We start from the raw sequence: 21,965 nt of genomic DNA, 5'->3' as shown, positions 1-21,965 counted from the left end.
CTTTTAAATAATTTTTCATTTCATAATATGACATAATGTTCATCATAATAACAAAAGCAGCTCACCTCTATCGAACAGTTGCTATGTTCCAGGAACTGTTCTAGGCACTTTACTCATATAATCTCATTTAATCCTCACAACAACCCTAGCAGTCAGAGCCCAAGATTATATAACTAGGAAGTAGACTAAAATCCAGGTCTCTAAATAGGTTCTTAACCACAAAATAAAATTACTTATCAATTATATTAATAAATGTAATGACTATTTCAAAAGCAAAAAAGTTATTAATCCCTGAAAACAGAAATGTACAAAACGGGTCCAGTTATTTCTTTGCATTTTATAAAAAAAAAAACTGATCAATAGTCAAAACTTAAATGTAGTATTTAATTGTTAAATTCTGGTAACACTAGATTTCTCACTGACATTTATCTCTCCTGGAAATTTTAAAAGCAGTTTTTAGGTTTCATTCATTCTGATGATACTGGGAGTCGAATGGAAAACTTTATTTTATACATAATTTAAGAAAGGTATAATCAACTGGCTCTTTTAAATCTTCTCTTTACATTAACACTGCTCTACCCTTGAAGGCAGAAATCTTCTCTTTCTCATACTCCTTGTCATCTAACATTCACATAATGGGCTTCCCAAACTCATTTTTTAATAAAATACCCAATAGACAGAAGTATAGACATAAAAGGCTCTTAACAAGCAGTTAATTTATGGAGGAAAAAAGTAAATGAATGTTGTAGAACAGCTTAAGTCTCCTAAGCAAACAGCTAATTGAGACTTCTTGTTTTCCAAAGGGAAATCAGGAAAAAGGCACTTATTTAATTATATAATTGGGACACATGTTATTTGCAGTAAAAAATCTAAAGTGCAGAAGTGCTGACAAAGCCTTGTAATACTCAGAATCGATACTTAGCACAAAGACAAAATAGTCTGCTGACCTTTTAAGAATTGTTCAGGGATTTTTATTTCCTTTATGTATTTAACAAACAAGATCTAGATGCTACAAATTTAAAAGTACTAGATTATATTAGGCTAAAACTTCTAAGCAACAAAATAACAGAAAGGGACATACTTTACCATCATCCTTTCACTTCTCAACAGCCCAAGAATTCCTCTGGATAAGAAGGATGCATGCCTAGTTTGTCAGACTAGTATGAATTTAAACACTATGATATATCACCACATATTAAGAGGCAACTGGCCCTGCTATTTATTTTCCAAAAGAGTCCCTTAAAATTAAATACCCTAAAAATAAAATTTTTGACTGATATCCTCATTAAGTGGCCTTTAGCCAACAACCATCTATAACAGATCACTAATTCGTGACCTAGGGCATATTTTACAACAAACTCTATGGTAAATGAATTAGATGTGTTCTGTTTTCTCTTTTTTAAAGGGTTAAACTGGACAAGTGACAACTTTAAATCTGCTCCTGGCTTAAATTATCCCAACCAAGCTCTATGGCATAGTAGTTTCAGCACTTAACACACCTCTTTTCTCATAATAGAGCAGCTCTAAAACTTCCTAATGAAAATCTTGGTCCTACCCACCAATGGGGCCTGTCTCCTTGGAAGGCTAGTGGCCATGTATCTTCTCAGGCACATGCCCCAGTTAGGCTTCTAAATTTTCCACCAAGAATTATCAATCATCTCTACTTCCTGCTTGGTTAACTGTCAAAGCACATGGATCTTCCCTTAATCAGCAAGAAGTAATATCCAGAATGTAAGGTCTTGCTACTGAATAGAGCTCACTATTTTAACCTATATTCCATAATATTGTCCAACTTTTTATCAAAAGCTTACTTTGCAGCCTATTCATTCCTCTACACTATATTCTACTGATAAATTCTGTCCCTTATAAATGCTAGACTAATAATGTACTTAGACCAAACTGCTTATTCCTGCACTGTTATTTGGCATTGTGTCTTTACCTTTGAAGGGTGTAACTGTGAGCACATTGTTAAGAACGTCATCCTTTACAACAAAGAATATCTTTTAAAAGCATATGGAAGAGAAATTTCTTTGACCATTCATCAAAGCTGTGCTATTCATGAGCACATACATTTAAATTTTTAAATGTAGGTAAAACTATGAGCAAATAATTAGAATTATAAAAGTGGTAACTGATAAAGTCTACCAACTTTTAACATCACTGTAAAATGGAGGGGTGAGATCTTTTTTCTACTGCAAACCGTTGGCATAAAAAAAAATGAGAAAGAACAATTTGGAAAAAATAATTTAAATGTTATTCAATATTAAGAAAAACATAAAATATCCAAAAATTATGGTAATATTTCTGTTCTACATTATGGACAATTACAGAGGGAGAGCAGAGACACAGATTTATGTTAACATTAAGAGTGACAAAAAGAATTCAAGACACAAAGAAATGACAGGGGAGAGCCAGTCAAGGAAGGGCTAATATCTGAGCTATTACATTAGTCTTGGGTTATGCATCTCAAGTAGTGATTACATTTTGCTATATTCTTTGAAATGAGCTAAGTTCATATCACTCCCCTGCCCAAAAACCTTTCACGGCAGTGGCTGCCAGGTGTTCAATATCCTCCATAACACAGCTTCCAAATTATCCCCTATTATTCCTTTACCTTATATTTACCACCACATGGAGTTGTTAATTCCTAAACATCCGTTTTCCAACCTTATTGCCATTGGTCAAACCAGTTATTCCATCTGAGCTACCCTCCCACCCACTCCACCTCTGCATGACACAATCCTACTCACTGTCATCATCAAGCATGCTGCCTAAGAGATGGAACTTTCACAACAGCCCTCCATCTACCATTCTGCTTCTTGACCAATGGGCAGAACTTTCAACATCATCAAACCATGAACCAGCTGGGACCACACCAAGTGGTCCATACCAAAGTTGGTATGGACCAACTTTGAAGACGGTTCTCAGTATTTTTCCTTAACACACACTCATTGCTCCATTTTTTCTTTAATTACAATTGTTTGTACGCATGTATTCCCTCAAGTAGATGTGGATAGCACCTCTTTTTTTTATCCCCCACTCCAACTTAACACAATGATCAGTAAAGTGAATTCAAAATAAAAATCTGTTCAATTAGGTAAAGATTTTTATCAAAAGTTACCTCTTTCCTAAAGAACTTGGGTCAGTTACTCTTGACCCTCATCCATGTGTTTTGGTGAATAGCAATCCAATTTAAGATGTTACATTTCATGATAAAATGAATTATTTTCTTCAAAAAAAAAAGACTATAAACAATTTAGGATGGTATTCCCTGTGTCAAAGAAAATTCTGAAATGCGCAATCGCAGTAGGCTTAGTTTAAGTCGTGCAGTTGCCTCTGGATACTGCAAATGTCTTCATTCCTCCCCATAAGCTGTGATCAGTGTTTATCCATAAGAATCTCTAAGGAACCTTCTTAGGCCACATTTGACAAGGTTGTCTTATAAGTATAAGAAGCACTAGACTGGAAGTTAGCAGACCTGGGTTTTTGTCCCAATTTTACCAGCTATAATCACAGTAGTTTCTGATTTTCCATCTGCCAAATGAGGGGTTTTGAGAACATTAATTGTTTTCAAATAGGTAACAGATTTTGAGAAAAATTGATTGTTTCCTAACTGTGTTCCTTGGAATCCTGGGGTAAAAAGCATGGGGTGGAGGTGCCCTAAGGCCGAATGGGCTTCCTCACCCCACTACCCCCTACAGCTTTATCAGTTCACATGAACATTTTAAAACACTAAAAAAAAAAAAAAAAAAAAAAAAAAAATTGGGAATAAAATTCCTAATATAAATATACAAATAGTTTTTTTTATCACAAACAAGCTATATAAATGAAGAGAATTTTTGTTTCAGCTCCACTGTAACCTTGTTAACAACAAAGCTTATGTTAACTAAACATGTAAAGAGAAGAAAAAAAGATTAAGTCAAAACAGCAAGTCACCTAACAAACAGACTACAAGATTAAAAGAAGCATGATGTACTGAGGAAAAATATTCTCCTAAAGTAATCTATCTCTAAGGGACAAATCAGATGGACTTTTCGAACTAAATCAGAGGCAGAAATACTGGGCCTGCACAAAGTTAAGTAAATGTGTTAGAAGCTGGGACTGAGCTCAAAAAAACTTGGCTCTCGGGAATGAGCTTTAACCATCTCTAAAGTGTAAGATATCTTTACTTAACTGCCACCTTTAAGACTTAAAAATTAAAAAAAAAAAAGGCAAGAAAATTCTCTCCACAACATTTAACATGGTTAACAGTGTAGCAAAGTGACTCAAAATTTTGAATTTATTCTGATTTCATAAAAAGTCAAAACTTAAAAGATTCCCAATGCACTAACATAATATCTAAAGAACATTTTTTTTTTCCTGTGAGAATGCTTCTAGTAAATGCTAAGAAAAGAGGTAAAAAGGTTGGTTTAACAACTGATATTCTAAAATCACAGACTGAAGACTGGTAATAACATACAGCCAGCCATTCTTAATCACAGATGAAAGATTGTAAAAATCCTATTCCAAAGTCCCACAGAATACTTTTATCATATGAAGTCACTCAGCCTCTGTTCAAAATTATCTAATGTACAACTCTAATTTTTAGAAAACTTTTTCCAGACATGAAATTTGCCAATATTTCTTCTAATCATTCTGATTTCATTACCTCTTCAGATGTCAAATTGTAACCAACTAATGCCAACCTTTTCAAGGTAGAGTACATTATTACGTATTATATAGGAGGGGCAAAAGATACGTGGGAGCAAGGAAATGACAGTTTAAAAAAAGACTAAACAATGGTGAAACAATAGCAAAATCTAAAAGTAATTTAGGATAGCTCAAAGTTTTGATAAGTTTTAAAACTTTTGGAACTTTAAATCTATTTTCCTATACAAACAAGTTATATATGATGGTAAGATTCCTAGATGAGCTCACTCACTCACACACACACACACACACACACACACCCCAACATTTAATTGCAAAATTCCAAAGTTATACAGAGCCAACCACCATTTCAGAATCTCAATGGGGTGCCAGAAACAGAGGTCTTCATCACAAAGAAAAGGTGGAGGGGTTTCGTCCTCTTTTGACCTTACACTCCCAGGTCCCACTTAAAATCTCTGTAGTTATCAAAGTATGGTCCAGGGACCTCTGGGGAGATACTGAAACCCTTTCCGGAGCACCACAAAGTCAGAATTATTTTCATAGTATTATACTAAGATGTTTGACTTTTTCTCATTCTCCCATGAGTGGACAGTGGAGTTTTTTAAAGGCTACATGAAGTATATGGTACAACAGACTGAATATAAAAGCAGAGGTGAGAATTCAATTATCTTCCATTAGGATATTTCAAATATTTGCAAAATATAAAACAGTGTCACTCTTTTCACTAATTTTTTTGCTTTGGAAAAGTTATTCTTCATTAAGATTGTTATTTATTTTAATATGTAATGGATTTATGACAGGTATTTTTAATGAAATAAAAATGTTTCTATAATGATCAGGCTTAATTTTGAATGCAGTAAATATAAATAGATATAACTTACATGAATAAAAGCTCTTTGGAATCCTCAATAATTTAGAACAATGTAATAGGTTCCTGAGATCAAAAATGTTTGAGAATCAATATTCTAGAAAGTAAAGACAAGGTGTACTCTCCTTGAGGCCACTGGTGTGGTTAATGTAGAGAAGGAAGGGTACATTCACAGACAGGAACACCTACAGTTGTGAAATGAAGATTTGAGGACAATATTCTGAGAGAAAATTCTGATGATAAAAAGCAGAACCAGAAGAGAGTCAAAGTCTGCAATTCCTCTTTTCTGCTCATCCTTACCATAGTAGATAAATGAGAATTAGTCACAATGTCACGTAAAAGTATAAATAAAGTCAAAGAAGCTGAAAAGTAAGAGAAGTGTCTTAGTAGAATGATTAAAGAGTGCTAGGAAGGCCACTCTAACCACAGTATGGGATTAAGTCCATAGATGTAATAGGAGGTAAGGGTGGAAATGTGGGTAACGGTCATACTGAGAATAACCCTAAGTAAATAACAGGCTAAAGAAACTACATTTAACCATGCAAGAGGAAAGCTGCTGAAGGATTTCCAGCCAAGGGGTATTAAAATCAGTTCTGTAAACTCCAAAGCTTTTAAAAATATTTTTAACTATTACAAAATGTGAGACATTCCAACATCTACAAATGAAAATTCTGATTATATGATTGAAGATTTCAAACACATGAAAAAATGAAAGCTCACCATGTTGCTTCTGCTTTGGGTTATACATTTTCCACCACCGAAAAATTATAAATCCATCTTGAATTCTAAGCAAGATAAATTACAGAAATGAAAGCTTAAGTAACAATTTACTTAACTCATTTCTTAATTAGTTATTATAAAATGCAGGCAATTGATAATAAGGAAATACACAAAATTTTCAACAGGACACTAGCATACCAAGATGTTTCATAATCTTCTAGTTAAGAAAGGAAAAGAAGATTTGCAAAGCTCTTAGATTCTTCTATTTAGGTAAACTGTAATACCACATTACATTTAACAGGAAAATAAAGTGTTAACAGAAAAAGCTTTTTTTATAAATTTAAAATTTTTTAAATTTAAAAAAGGAGTTAAAATTATATAAACTAAAAGCCAAATCTTCAAAGGGGGATATTAGCACACTAAGGGAAAACTTTTAAAGATTTTCTTTCATTTCTACAATGATACAACACTTCATATCCCAGAAGCATGGAATTATAGCCTAACTTTTACTTTTTACTTTTAACTTGGAAATAATTTTAGACTCACAAAGAAGTTACCTCTCCATTATAAGTGAGGTATGAGGGCTGCCAAACCCTAGCACCTCTCAACTAATTCCATATCTTCAAGTTTTATCTAAGTAACAAATTTTAAGCAAATCACAAAAATAAGAGTAAGCTTTTCTTTCAAGGCTTACAGAAGACAGAATATATCAAACATATGAACTATCATTTCTTACTATATTCAGACTTCATTTCCGCCTTAAGGTAAAATTAGAAATGCTAGTAAGCGCTAAAAAATTCTAAAAACTGACTATCTATACTAAGGAACTAATGGATGAGAGTTATCAACGTCTCCGATCCTTGCTTACATAACAAATGACCACAATGAATTCTACAACAAAAATGGTCAGGTAATCTAATGGCTCAATATTTAAAACTACAGATGATATAAGATTATTCATTTCCATAAGCTGCTATTCAATAATATTTTGCCTGCTTAAACCTTAGCTAAATTAATCCACTGATAGAAACATTTAAAAAAATCAATTCACCAAGTATGAGTCACTGAAGAAAATGATTTTTGATTTATGACTTTATTTGAAAAGGCCAACATTTCTAATATGAAAAAGCAAGTCATATTCAATACAGTATCATAATCAAAAAAAATTTTGAAATATTTCAAAATTGTTTAAGATGGGCCCAGATTTATTTATTTATTTATTCTTACCTAATAGACATGTCTTCTGTAATGTAATAGATTTCACGAACCATGACTTTTCCAGAAAGAACAGAGAAAGAAAAGGAGCCTGTTGTAGGGAAAAAACAACAGCAATTAATGTAATTGTTTTGAAAGACAGTAGAGCCCTTAAAGCTTTAAATGCTCCTAGCATTCAATTTACTCAATAATTAAATGTTCTCTCCCTACGCCCTTTCTGATATCCTTAAAGCCTTACTAACCTTCTAACATTTTTCCCTCAAATATAACAAAAAGTGCCATACATATCATCACTATGAACTGAGCTACTAAATAACTATATGAGAACATTATTTTATTTTATTTTATTTTATTTTATTTTTTGAGAACACTAGTTTAAACAGCTACTTCCTATGGATAATTCCCTTAATTAGGCATAGTCATTAAATAAATCCAAAGCAGTGCAGGGGGCAGACAGGAGAAACAAGAAGAACTACAATCCTGCAGCCTGTGGAACAAAATCCACATTCACAGAAAGACAGACAAGATGAAAAGGCAGAGGGCTATATACCAGATGAAGGAACAAGATAAAACCCCAGAAAAACAACTAAATGAAGTGGAGATACGCAACCTTCCAGAAAGAGAATTCAGAATAATGACAGTGAAGATGATCCAGGACCTCAGAAAAAGAATGGAGGCAAAGATCGAGAAGATGCAAGAAATGTTTAACAAAGACCTAGAAAAATTAAAGAACAAACAGAGATGAACAATACAATAACTGAAATGAAAACTACACTAGAAGGAATCAATAGCAGAATAACTGAGGCAGAAGAATGGATAAGTGACCTGGAAGACAGAATGGTGGCATTCACTGCTGTGGAACAGAATAAAGAAAAAGGAATGAAAAGAAATGAAGACAGCCTAACAGACCTCTGGGACAACATTAAACGCAACAACATTCGCATTATAGGGGTCCCAGAAGGAGAAGAGAGAGAGAAAGGACCAGAGAAAATATTTGAAGAGATTATAGTCGAAAACTTCCCTAACATGGGAAAGGATATAGCCACCCAAGTCCAGGAAGCGCAGCGAATCCCATACAGGATAAACCCAAGGAGAAACACGTCGAGACACATAGTAATCAAATTGGCAAAAATTAAAGACAAAGAAAAATTATTAAAAGCAGGAAGGGAAAAACGACAAATAGCATACAAGGGAACTCCCATAAGGTTAACAGCTGATTTCTCAGCAGAAACTCTACAAGCCAGAAGGGAGTGGCGTGATATACTTAAAGTGATGAAAGGGAAGAAACTACAACTACCCTATCGGCAAGATTACCTTACCTGACAAGGATCTCATTCAGATTCGATGGAGAAATCAAAAGTTTTACAGACAAGCAAAAGCTAAGAGAATTCAGCACCACCAAACCAGCTCTACAATAAATGCTAAAGGAACTTCTCTAAGTGGGAAACACAAGAGAAGAAAAGGACCTACAAAAACAAACCCAAAACAATTAAGAAAATGGTCATAGGAACCTACATATCGATAACTACCTTAAACGTTAATGGATTAAATGCTCCCACCAAAAGACACAGACTGGCTGAATGGATACAAAAACAAGACCCATATATATGCTGTCTACAAGAGACCCACTTCAGACCTAGGGACACATTCAGACTGAAAGTGAGGGGATGGAAAAAGATATTCCATGCAAATGGAAATCAAAGAAAGCTGGAGTAGCTATACTCATATCAAATAAAATAGACTTTAAAATAAAGAATGTTACAAGAGACGAGGAAGGACACTACATAATGATCAAGGGATCAATCCAAGAAGAAGATATAACAATTATAAATATATATGCACCCAACATAGGAGCACCTCAATACATAAGGCAACTGCTAACAGCTATAAAAGAGGAAATCGACAGTAACACAATAATAGTGGGGGACTTTAACACCTCACTTACACCAATGGACAGATCATCCAAAATGGAAATAAATAAGGAAACAGAAGCTTTAAGTGACACAACAGATCAGATAGATTTAACTGATATTTATAGGACATTCCATCCGAAAACAGCAGATTACACTTTCTTCTCAAGTGCGCATGGAACATTCTCCAGGATAGATCACATCTTGGGTCACAAATGAAGCCTCAGTAAATTTCAGAAAAATGAAATCATATCAAGCATCTTGTCTGACCACGACACTATGAGATTAGAACTCAATTACAGGGAAAAAACATGTAAAAAACACATACACATGGAGACTAAACAATATGTTACTAAATAACCAAGAGATCACTGAAGAAATCAAAGAGGAAATCAAAAAATACCTACAGACAAATGACAATGAAAACACGACGATCCAAAACCTATGGGATGCATCAAAAGCAGTTCTAAGAGGGAAGTTTATAGCTATACAAGCCTACCTCAAGAAACAAGAAAAACCTCAAGTAAACAATCAAAACTTACACCTAAAGGAACCAGAGAAAGAGAACAAACAAAACCCAAAGTTAGCAGAGGGAATGAAATCATAAAGATCAGAGCAGAAATCAATGAAATAGAAACAAAGAAAACAATAGCAAAGATCAATAAAACTAAAAGCTGGTTCTTTGAGAAGATAAAATTGATAAACCATTAGCAACATTCATCAAGAAAAAGAGGGAGAGGACTCAAATCAATAAAATTAGAAATGAAAAAGAAGTTACAACAGACACCGCAGAAATACAAAGCATCCTAAGAGACTACTACAAGCAACTCTATGCCAATAAAATGGACAACCTGGAAGAAATGGACAAATTCTTAGGAAGGTATAACCTTCCAAGACTGAACCAGGAAGAAACAGAAAATATGAACAGACCAATCACAAATAATGAAATTGAAACTGTGATTAAAACTCTTCCAACAAACAAAAGTCCAGGACTTCACAGGTGAATTCTATCAAACATTTAGAGAAGAGCTATCACCCATCCTTCTCAAACTCTTCCAAAAATTGCAGAGGAAGGAACACTCCCAAATTCATTCTATGAGACCACCATCACCCTGATACCAAAACCAGACAAAGACACTACAAAAAAGAAAATTACAGACCAATATCACCGATGAATATAGATGCAAAAATCCTCAACAAAATACTAGCAAACAGAATCCAACAAAACATTAAAAGGATCATACACCATGATCAAGTCAGATTTATCCCAGGGATGCAAGGATTCTTCAATATATGCAAATCAATCAATGTGATACACCATATTAACAAATTGAAGAATAAAAACCATATGATCATCTCTAGATGCAGAAGATGCTTCTGACAAAATTCAACACCCATTTATGATAAAAACTCTCCAGAAAGTGGGCATAGAGGGAACCTACCTCAACATAATAATGGCCATATATGACAAACCCACAGCAAACATCATTCTCAATGGTGAAAGCATTTCCTCTAACATCAGGAATGAGACAAGGATGTCCACTCTTGCCATTATTATTCAACATAGTTTTGGAAGTCCTAGCCATGGCAATCAGAGAAGAAAAAGAAATAAAAGGAATACAAACTGGAAAAGAAGAAGTAAAACTGTCACCGTTTGCAGATGACATGATACTATACATAGAGAATCCTAAAAATGCCACCAGAAAACTTCTAGAGCTAATTAATGAATTTGGTAAAGTTGCAGGATACAAAATTAATGCACAGAAATCTCTTGCATTCCTATACACTAATGATGAAAAATTTGAAAGAGAAATTATGGAAACACTCCCATTTACCATTGCAACCAAAAGAATAAAATACCTAGGAATAAACCTACCTAGGGAGACAAAAGGCCTGTATGCAGAAAACTATAAGACACTGATAAAAGAAATTAAAGATGATACCAACAGATGGAGAGATATACCATGTTCTTGGATTGGAAGAATCAATATTGTGAAAATGACTATACTACCCAAAGCTATCTACAGATTCAATGCACTCCCTATCAAATTACCAATGGCATTTTTTACGGAACTAGAACAAATCATCTTAAAATTCGTATGGAGACACAAAAGACCCCGAATAGCCAAAGCAGTCTTGAGGGAACAAAACAGAGCTGGAGGAATCAGACTCCCTGACTTCAGACTATACTACAAAGCTACAGTAATCAAGACAATATGGTAGTGTCACAAAAACAGGAACATAGATCAATGGAGCAAGATAGAAAGCCCAGAGATAAACCCACGCACCTATGGTCAACTAATCTATGACAAAGGAGGCAAAGATATACAATGGAGAGAAGACAGTCTCTTCAATAAGTGGTGATGGGAAAACTGGACAGCTACATGTAAAAGAATGAAATTAGAACACTCCCTAACACCATACACAATAATAAACTCAAAATGGATTCGAGACCTAAATGTAAGACCGGATACAATAAAACTCTTAGAGGAAAACATAGGAAGAACACTCTTTGACATAAGTCACAGCAAGATCTTTTTTGATCCACCTCCTAGAGTAATGGAAATAAAAACAAAAATAAACAAATGGGACCTAACGAAACTTCAAAGCTTTTGCACAGCAAAGGAAACCATAAACAAGACCAAAAGACAACCCTCAGAATGGGAGAAAATATTTGCAAACGAATCAACGGACAAAGGATTAATCTCCATAATATATAAACAGTTCATGAAGCTCAATATTAAAGAAACAAACAACCCAATCCAAAAATGGGCAGAAGACCTAAATAGACATTTCTCCAAAATAGACATACAGATGGTCAAGAAGCACGTGAGAAGGTGCTCAACATCACCAATTATGAGAGAAATGCAAATCAAAACTACAATGAGGTATCACCTCACACCAGTTAGAATGGGCATCATCAGAAAATCTACAAACAACAAATGCTGGAGAGGGTGTGGAGAAAAGGGAACCCTCTTGCACTGTTGGTGGGAATGTAAATTGATACAGTCACTATGGAGAACAGTATGGAGGTTCCTTAAAAAACTAAATATAGAATTACCATATGATCCAGCAATCCCACTACTGGGCTCATACCCAGAGAAAACCATAATTCAAAGAGACACATGCACCCCAATGTTCATTGCAGCACTATTTACAATAGCCAGGTCATGGAAGCAACCTAAATGCCCATCGACAGACGAATGGATAAAGAAGTAGTGGTACATATATACAATGGAATATTACTCAGCCATAGAAAGGAACGAAATTGAGTCATTTGTTGAGACGTGGATGGATCTAGAGACTGTCATACAGAGAGAAGTAAGTCAGAAAGAGAAAAACAAATATCGTATATTAACGCATGTATGTGGAACCTAGAAAAATGGTACAAATGAACCGGTTTGCAAGGCAGAAGTTGAGACACAGATGTAGAGAACAAACGTATGGACACCAAGGGGCGAAAACCGCAGTGGGGTGGGGATAGTGGTGTGCTGAATTGGGTGATTGGGATTGATATATATACACTGATGTGTATAAAATTGATGACTAATAAGAACCTTCAGTATAAAAAACAAACAAACAAAAAACCCAAAGCAGTGACTAATTCACCATTCTTCTCCATTAATTTGGGTGACTCCAAGAACCAGTCATTGCCTCAAATTAATGAAAGAGTACTTACGTTTGAGAGAAGTTTTATTTATGACCACTAAGAGGTACTCAACTCTAAGGAAGATCAGAAACATTCTATTTGCTGACTCCTCACCCCTTTTTCCCAGTGGTTTAGGGCTTTCTAAGGCATATAACTTCCTAATACACCCTCCTATCTATCTGCAAACTTCCCATTTATAAGTAGTCAAGCTAAATTAATAAAGAAGGCTACAAAATGAAATACACAAGATGATTCCACTTACAGTTATAGATTTTTTAGGTATCAGTTTAAAAAAAAACAGTAAAACTTCATCAAGCATTAGAAATTTTCTTTGGATAGCAGGACCTCAAGAAACTTCTAGTTCCATATTTTATATGTCTAGATTTTTCAAATTATTTTAATGATTATCTCTTATGAGCCAAAAAAAAAAATAAGGCTTAGAAACACTTTAAGAAATAAGAATGAGGTAAAGGACATAACCAAGTGGTAGTTCAACTCTACTTGAAGTATATACTATATGAGAGAAATTCCAGTTAGATTAGTTTAACTTTCATAAAACAAAGGTAAATTCCTAAAGCTACTATCTGTTTATAAAATACATATTTACAATATACATCTCAAGATTACACAGAAGAAAAAAATTACTCAAAACTTACCAATATGGATATAGCCATGCTTGTATAATCTGTTAAGAACCAGTGTTAAAATAAGACCAACATTCCGAGAATTATAATACGTGAGATAAATAATCCATCCACAGGACAAAATGGTAGCTGTTGGGAGAAAAAAATGCAAAAAATAAAGGATCTTACTATATGTCTCCTTCGATCATCTTAGTATCTCAATAAAAATTTGTTAGTGAAAGATCATTTATCATGTTCAGAAACAAGAGGATTTACTTCCATATGGTAAAATGTCCTCTTACAATTTAATAACTTGAATTTTCAAAACCAGAAGTTGATTCTTTATCCAACTTTCTTCATTCTCTGTAAGTCATTAGCCAGAAAAACACAGATTTCAATCAGATGAAGTAAAGCAATGTTTCAAGTAAAACTGCTTTCCTTTTTTTCCTGTTTTCTTTTTCACTCCTTTGTACTGCTTTAGTTATTAAACATACACAAAGATGTTCTGGGATGAAAAAGCCCATATTTCTGAATATTATAAAAAAAAAACTACCTTTATTAGGCTAAAAGCTCACTTCTAATACAGTCCACTTAAAAATAAAGAAAACTTTTTTTTACATCATAGAAAAGTCACTTTTTTAAAAAATAAATTTATTTATTTTATTTTTGGCTGTATTGGATCTTTGTTGCTGCACACGGGCTTTCTCTAGTTGTGGCAAGCGGGGCTACTCTTCGTTGCGGGGTGCGGGCTTCTAATTGCGGTGGCTTCTCTTGTTGTGGAGCATGGGCTCCAGGCGCACGGGCTTCAGTAGTTGTGGCACATGGGCTCAGTAGCTGTGGCTCACGGGATCTAGAGTGCAGGCTCAGTAGTTGTGGCACACGGGCTTAGCTGCTCCACGGCATGTGGGATCTTCCTGGATCAGGGCTCGAACCCGTGTCCCCTGCACTGGCAGGTGGATTCTTAATCACTGTACCGCCAGGGAGGGAAGCCCGAAAAGTCACTTTTTAAAAATATCAACAGTCTCTGCTTTTAAAGTACTATTGGAAAAAAGTGACAATTTTAACCTACTTCAAGATATATCTATATTAAATAGGCCACGAAATACTATTTTGCTGCAATTGATAAGACAATAACTTACTTTTAAAGAACACCAGTAAATATTACTACAGTAAACGATATTCTAAATTTGATCATGAGTTTTTCATGAAAAGTTTATGGTCACTTATAAAATTTATAATATTCCCAAAAAACCTAGTTCGTAAACACACAAAACATGAAACACAAGAAAGTATTTTTCAATAAATTTTCTTTTACTTACCCATTTAAATAGTATAACTATTTTCTAGATTAAGACAGTAATATAAAGCAATTTAATATGTGTAACCTTTTAGCACCATCATATTAAGTTCGTAAAATTTTTTAAAAATTATTTAACATAGGGCTTCCCTGGTGGTACAGTGGTTGAGAGTCCACCTGCCAATGCAGGGGACACGGGTTCGTGCCCCGGTCCGGGAGGATCCCACATGCCGCGGAGCGGCTGGGCCCGTGAGCCATGGCCGCTGAGCCTGCGCGTCCGGAGCCTGTGCTCCGGAACGGGAGAGGCCACAGCAGTGAGAGGCCCGCGTACCGCAAAACAACAACAAAAAATTATTTAACATAGATAAAACAAAGCAGTCATTGAGAGTCAAAATACAACATTCCTCAAGGTAGCTTAGATTGATGGTAATAGCTCTGAGGTAGCAAGTGCTATGATTTGCCCATAAAAATTATTTCTAGAACAATTCTTTTGAACACTTATTTTCATGGTACAACATTGTTTTAAGCTAAAGTCATTTTGCATTAATTTTTACTGCAAATCACCGTGTGAAGAGCAGGTAGTTACGGGCCCTTCAGAAAGGCAAAAGGTATTTGCTGAGGACTTCCCTGGTGGCGCAGTGGTTGAGAGTCCGCCTGCAGATGCAGGGGACATGGGTTTGTGCCCCGGTCTGGGAAGATCCCACATGCCGTGGAGCAGCTGGGCCCGTGAGCCATGGCTGCTGAGCCTGCGCGTCTGGAGCCTGTGCTCCGCAACGGGAGAGGCCACAACAGTGAGAGGCCCGCGTACCATAAAAAAAAAAAAAAAAAAAAGGTATTTGCTGAGAAATTTGCTTCTTTCCCAGAGAGTAACCACCTGAGGATTATGGCCTTTTCACTGTACCATGTCCCCCCATCCCCTTCAACAGCGTAAGGCCATTAGTAAAACAGAGGGATTAAACAATCCCTCAAGGTTTTTCTGGTCGTTGCTATTATTTCCACCTTAAAGAAAGGAGCTGTATACAATGTGAAAATGAGAAATTCAAGGTGACAGGAGAAGGGGCACCTAGGAAATAAGAAAGAATTCTGCCGGGACTTCCCTGGTGGTCCAGTGGGTAAGACTCCACGCTCCCAACACAGTGGGCCCAGGTTTGATCCCTGGTTGGGGACTAGATCCCGCATGCATGCTGCAACTAAGAGTCCGCATGCTGCAACTAAAGATCCCGTATGCTGCAATGAAGATCCCGATTGCTGCAACTAAGACCCAGCACAGCCAAAATAAATAAATAAATGTTAAAAAGGAAAAAAGAAAGAATTCTGCCTGTAATTAAACTAAAAGGTAATTTTTAAATGCTGCTTTTATGAAGTTATATTTCATAGTATTGTTTTGCATTTCATTTTATTTTTCGTTAATGATAATTTACAGTAGTTCACGTTTGTCAATTAGGAAAAAAAAAACTTGAAGTTGAAATGGTAATCCAATCCTACCTACAAATCCTGAATCATTATAATTCCCTTCATATACACTTCACCTCTGCCGTAACCCTACCATGCATCCTGCAGTGTCATGAAAGAAGCATACGCCTGCACTCAGAGAAAAACAGCTGTGTAACCTGTGTGAGTTAATTAATCCTTATGGGCCTCAATTCCCCAACATGTTAATAGGAAAATAACACCTACCCTCATAAGTCTGCTGTGAGCATTAAGTGAGACAACATATGCAAAATGCCTGTGGCATGTGGCACACAAAGGATGCTCAATAAATATTACCTCAATAAATATTACCATTACCCTCCCTTTCCTCTCCCACCCCATCTTACCCTTCCTACTTTCCTCTCTGTATCTTTCTAATTCCCATGCTAAAATTCAAATCAAACACCATTCTTCCACAAAACATCCTGGGCAGTAACAGCCTACAGTAATCTCTCCCTTCCTTGGTATTTTATCTGTATTTCTTCTTATTTGTTCATACTCATTCATTCACTCATATTTCTTCCCTCTCTCTGCAATTTAAGTATACACTGTCTTGTATTATTTGTGTACACCTAGAAAAGTTTGGCAATATAAGACAAAAAAAGTTATTACTGGAAAAGCCCACTGTCAAGTGCATAAAGAGTGAGGAAAGAGATGAGAAGATTAATTAGGCAAAAACATATTTACCACAAGGATTTATCACTTTTATAATAAAACAAAAGTGTTTGCTTGTATGTTGGGATGGGGAATGGAAGAGCTGATCTGAAACAGAAAAGATAAGCTATGTCTTTCTTCTCATCCCACTTCTCCTAAGTCAGACAAGGAGGCAGTCTAAGGAAAACAGCCTTCCAGAGCAGTTTCCAGAGCAAATATTCATAGAAGCATAGATTAAAATCTTCTCCCCAAAAAATAAACAAATGGTACTGCGAGCATTCTAACTTCAGTCAACCACTGCTTAAAATCTGGCAGTTGTTAATCCATACACAAAAAACAATAAAGTACAAGAAAATATATTCTACTTACCAACAAGAAGCCAAACAACATTGGAATTGTGCTCTGTAAGAAAATCTTCTAATTGAGTGATACTAGGAACAATACTCTCATTCTTCCTTTGATCCATTACTTAAGTTTTTCCAGAATAGCATCTAAGGGCCTGAAAGAGTTCAAAGGTTAAATTTAGAACTTAACCTATGTAAGGGGAAAATAAGGTGAATTTAATAAAAGTGAAAGTTTATTAAATCATATTCTGCTTTCTTCAATAAGAAGAAATTTGTTATATTTGCAAAAATATAACAAACAACAAACATGTCCACATTTCTACATAAAATATAAAACAATGTATCATATTTTTAATGTCCTGATTTCACCATTCTAAGTATGAATAGAGACTCAGGTTCATTTACCATACTCTGGCTCAAAATAAGAGGGACATAATTATTTTTAAATCTAATCTATTTATCTCAACAATAAAGGAGTAAGTATTAATCATCTACATTAGACAAATTCACCTAGACTTGTCCTAAAAACTGCTACTTAATAATAATATATTTATATATTAAGTTGTATTAACCCTTCTTAACCTCTATCAGCTGTGCATTCCCATTATTCCATGGAGAAACAATCTCCCTAGTTTAGATTCACTCTGGATAGTTTGGACAGTAAGCAGATCTCCTGCTACCGGATGCTCAGGATAAATTACATCGTATGTCAAATTGTGATCAGACATGAAAAATGTATGTATGTATGTGTGTGTGTGTAAGTGTGTGTGTGTGTGTGTGTGTGTGTACGTACTGAGAATGAGCAAAAAGTGAGGAATGAAAGTTTTGATTTTATGATCTAAGAAACAAGAGAATTATCTCTCTGATAATACAGTATTAGCATGACTAACCCAACCCACCTATAACAAAATTATCTTGTGATAAATCAGAAAAAGGGGGGAAAGAAGCTAGACAAAGAAAGCTATGCAGTTAATAATCCCTTAAGACCAAACAGTATATGTGACTTTTACGAACAACTAGAAAAACAGATTTTAAAACAGGAAGAATATGTGAGGACAACTGTCTAGATGAAATTCAGTACAGTTAGCTTGTCAACTTAAAAGTGTTTTCTGTTTACTCGCCACAAATCTATCTTCATAGATCACAAAACAAGTTTAAAAACTGGGTGAAACAACATTGCAAGATACTATCTACAAGAGATGACAATATTTCATATTTCTACATTGTTGAAATCAGTATAATTTAGAAGCAAATTAAACATGCATTTTTAAAAACTGAAGAGCTCAGTAATAAAAGGTTTATTATTAAAAGTGATATGCAAACCTAAGGGCAAGATGGCTAGAGAAATTTTTTTAATGTTTTCATTTTTCAGTAAACCTTTTTTCCTATGTTTTAGAGAGTAAAAAATGTTCACATATTGAAAATACTGGTGGTGGCCAAAGGCACGGGGTGGCGGGAATGATTGAGGATGTTCAAAGGGTACAAACTTCCAGTTATAAGATAAATAAGTTCTGGGAGTGTAATGAACAGCATGGTGACTATAGTTAACAATACTGTATTGCATATTTGAAAGTTGCTAAGAGATCTTAAAATTTCACATCACAAAAACAAACAACGTGTAACTATGCAAAGTGATGGATGTTATCTAAACTTACTGTGGCAATCATTTTGCAATATATACATATATCAAATCATTATGTTGTATACATTAAACTAATACAATGTTATATGTCAATTATGTTTCAATAAAACTGGGAAAAATGCTGTATTTTTCAAGGCTTTGAAAAATCTGTCAACTAGCAACTTAAAATTTGGAGGCTAACTTTTACAACATGAGCTTCCTTTCTTCCCTTTTCAGTTTTGTAGACTAGAAGAAGTAAAATTTTTAAAAGAGAGAAAACACTTTGAAAAGACCTATAATCTAAAACCAAATATTCACATATTATATAATGGTTTACATATTATAAAATAACATCTATACCTATTTCATACTTATTTTTACCATTTTACAGCACACTACTGAGGATGAAAAGAGCACGTGGTGACTCCTAGGGGATGCTCCATGAGGGATGTACCCTGGCATTCAGATCTCCACATAAAAGGGAAAGTGATCTATCTACCAAAAGGATCTACAGTCCTCATGCAAAATCACCTGGACCACCCACCACTGTAACAACCCACAGACAAAGAGAATGTAATTAAGAAGAGGGTATTCAAGTTACCAAGAGAGAAAAATGCAGTATCACACAGTTTTAACCAACATTTGTCCAATTACTAGTTAATGCAAAACCTTTAAGAGAAATCAACAGACAAAGCCTCAATAGTTAAAAGAACATATTTTGAGCAAATACAGAAGTAAAGGCTAAGACTTAACAAGAGCCCTAAAGTAAACAGTAGACATTCTGGCATAAAGTAAGTGAGTAAAAACAACACTGGACACAGAAAATCCAGACTGAAACGGGGCTATATGCCTTGCCACACTGTTTAAGTGGCACACCACCAATCCTTTAAGGAAGAGGAAGTGGAGACTGATATAAGAACCTACAGCAAAACCTTTTCATGGAGCAAATGATGGAATAAAAAACAAATTGGTTGTTTCCTCTTCCTCTTCCCTTCCTGAACAGTTCAGTCTAAAAGCCATAACGTGGGACTTCCCTGGTGGCACAGTGGTTAAGAATCTGCCTGCCAATGCAGGGGACACGGGTTCGAGCCCTGGTCCAGGAAGATCCCACATGCCACAGAGCAACTAGGCCCATGTGCCACAACTAGAGCCCCCGAGCCACAACTGCTGAAGCCTGTGCGCCTAGAGCCTGTGCTCTGCAGCAAGAGAAGCCACCACAATGAGAAGCCCACGCACCACAACAAAGAGTAGCCCCCACTCACCGCAACTAGAGAAAGCCCACGCGCAGCAACAAAGACGGAATGCAGCCAAAAATAAATAAACCAATGAATTTAAAAAAAGAGAGAAAGCAGATTGCTCCATCTCCTATTAAATAAATAAACAAACAAACAAATAAATAAATAAATTTTAAAAAGCCATAAGGTAAAGCAGAGTAAGGCAGGCACTTGCACATGGGGGAGAGAGGGACAGGAGCCTCAGTGGCCTAGAGTAGAATATCAGAGCCAAATAATACCTTTAAATACCCTAAATTAAATATCCATTTGTGCGGTGATGAGGCTAGTGGAAAAGTGGCAGTATTTCAGGGTACTGAAGCCATAGCAGGATGAGGAGGTGATACTTGCAGGGAAGAGGTCAGGCACAGGGTGCTGGAGACTGAGTGGAAGGAGGAAGGTCCAAGGCAGGGGGAGAGGGGCAGGAGAAGCAGTCCAGCTCAAGGTGTCAGAGCCTGGGCGAGTGAGGTCATCCACACAGGCAGGTTGCCTGGTGCAGGGTGTCAGAACCCAAGTGGAAGGCATCAGACCCCAAAGAGATGGGTAGAGCTTCCATGCAGAAGGGTGATCTGGGGTACTGCATTGATGCAGGAGCAGGATATGAAGGGTGAACACCTGGGAGATAGCCCATGCAGGGGATGGGGGAGGGGATTAATCAAGTAAGTAAATATACCAAGAATAATGGGAACCAAGTTTCTCACTGCTAGAGGATATATAAAGGAAGAAAACCAGAATTAACCCTGTGGTGTTGGATAAGAACTGGAGGTACAGTTTTCAATAGAAACGGATATAGAAACAAATATAGCTGTAAATGTATATATGTATATGTATGCATATGTTCATTAACAGGCCCTGAGAGCAGCAACACCCCAATATAAAGAGCAGAGAACTTTTCTTCTAAAAATGGTTTTCTATTAAGAGAGCTCCTTGAAGAAATGGCTGATTCCACAACTAGGGCAGGGAAAGTCAAGATGAGCCTTGTTTTCCAGAAAGGAAAGAAGTATTCAAAGAATGATGGGAACATGTCAAAAGGACATAAAAACCAGAGGCTCCCACTGGCAAAATCTGGGACAATTTAAGCAGTAAAATAAATAACAGTAATAAATTACAACCCATTTAATAAATACAAATTTATGAGTCCATATGAATATAAATAATCAATTAAATTTTGATGAGCAACGGGATACTCATATCATCTCAAAATAACTGCCCCCCAAAATAATTATTAATAACAAAGGGAAAAAGAGGAACTCTGAAAAAGCTGGCAACTAATTAAGTGATCAAAGTAAACACCATCAATATAGGGACAAATCAAAATCGTGCAATTTTTAATAGAAGAAAACAGCCTCACTTCCTCGATATTCCTGCCAAAGATACATAACCTGAATCTAATCTATCTTGCCTCTCTCTTCTGAATCATAATGACCAATAGAGATTGTTTTAGTCATCTTTGTATCCAAAATACCAGTGACAATGCCTTGAACACAGCCACTGTTTTAAAGTATCATATCATTTTAAGTGGCATTTTTATCTATTATGTAAGAAGGTAACACTGATCTACATGTTTTAAGACATGTTCTCTCAATATTTTCATGATTCACCTATATTCTTCTCTTCATCCTTCCTGAAATCCATGGTACTCATTTCAAAACTGCTGTCCACATTAGAAAAGA

General features: G+C 35.5%; 1 protein-coding gene across 5 annotated transcripts in view; it reads right to left on the bottom strand.

The window, feature by feature from the left end:
- Window positions 1-21,965, bottom strand: part of KIAA1109 (KIAA1109 ortholog) — a 208,138-nt gene that overhangs the window by 173,585 nt on the left and 12,588 nt on the right. For all 5 annotated transcript variants that reach the window (XM_029234854.1, XM_029234856.1, XM_029234857.1 and 2 more), the window contains exons 3-6: window positions 17,426-17,555; window positions 13,669-13,785; window positions 7,466-7,544; window positions 6,239-6,303 (exon numbers count right to left, since the gene is read on the bottom strand). In XM_029234854.1, coding sequence (XP_029090687.1) covers window positions 6,239-6,303; window positions 7,466-7,544; window positions 13,669-13,785; window positions 17,426-17,522 — 358 coding nt within the window. In that variant the 5' untranslated portion in view covers window positions 17,523-17,555. The remainder of the gene's footprint in view (window positions 1-6,238; window positions 6,304-7,465; window positions 7,545-13,668; window positions 13,786-17,425; window positions 17,556-21,965) is intronic.

Source organism: Monodon monoceros, unplaced genomic scaffold (genome assembly GCF_005190385.1).
Source record: "Monodon monoceros isolate NGI ecotype Baffin Bay Population unplaced genomic scaffold, NGI_Narwhal_1 Super_Scaffold_20, whole genome shotgun sequence".
Classification (NCBI taxonomy): domain Eukaryota; kingdom Metazoa; phylum Chordata; class Mammalia; order Artiodactyla; family Monodontidae; genus Monodon; species Monodon monoceros.
Note: the sequence above shows the minus strand (reverse complement) of the source record. Positions and strands in the feature narration are given on the sequence as shown.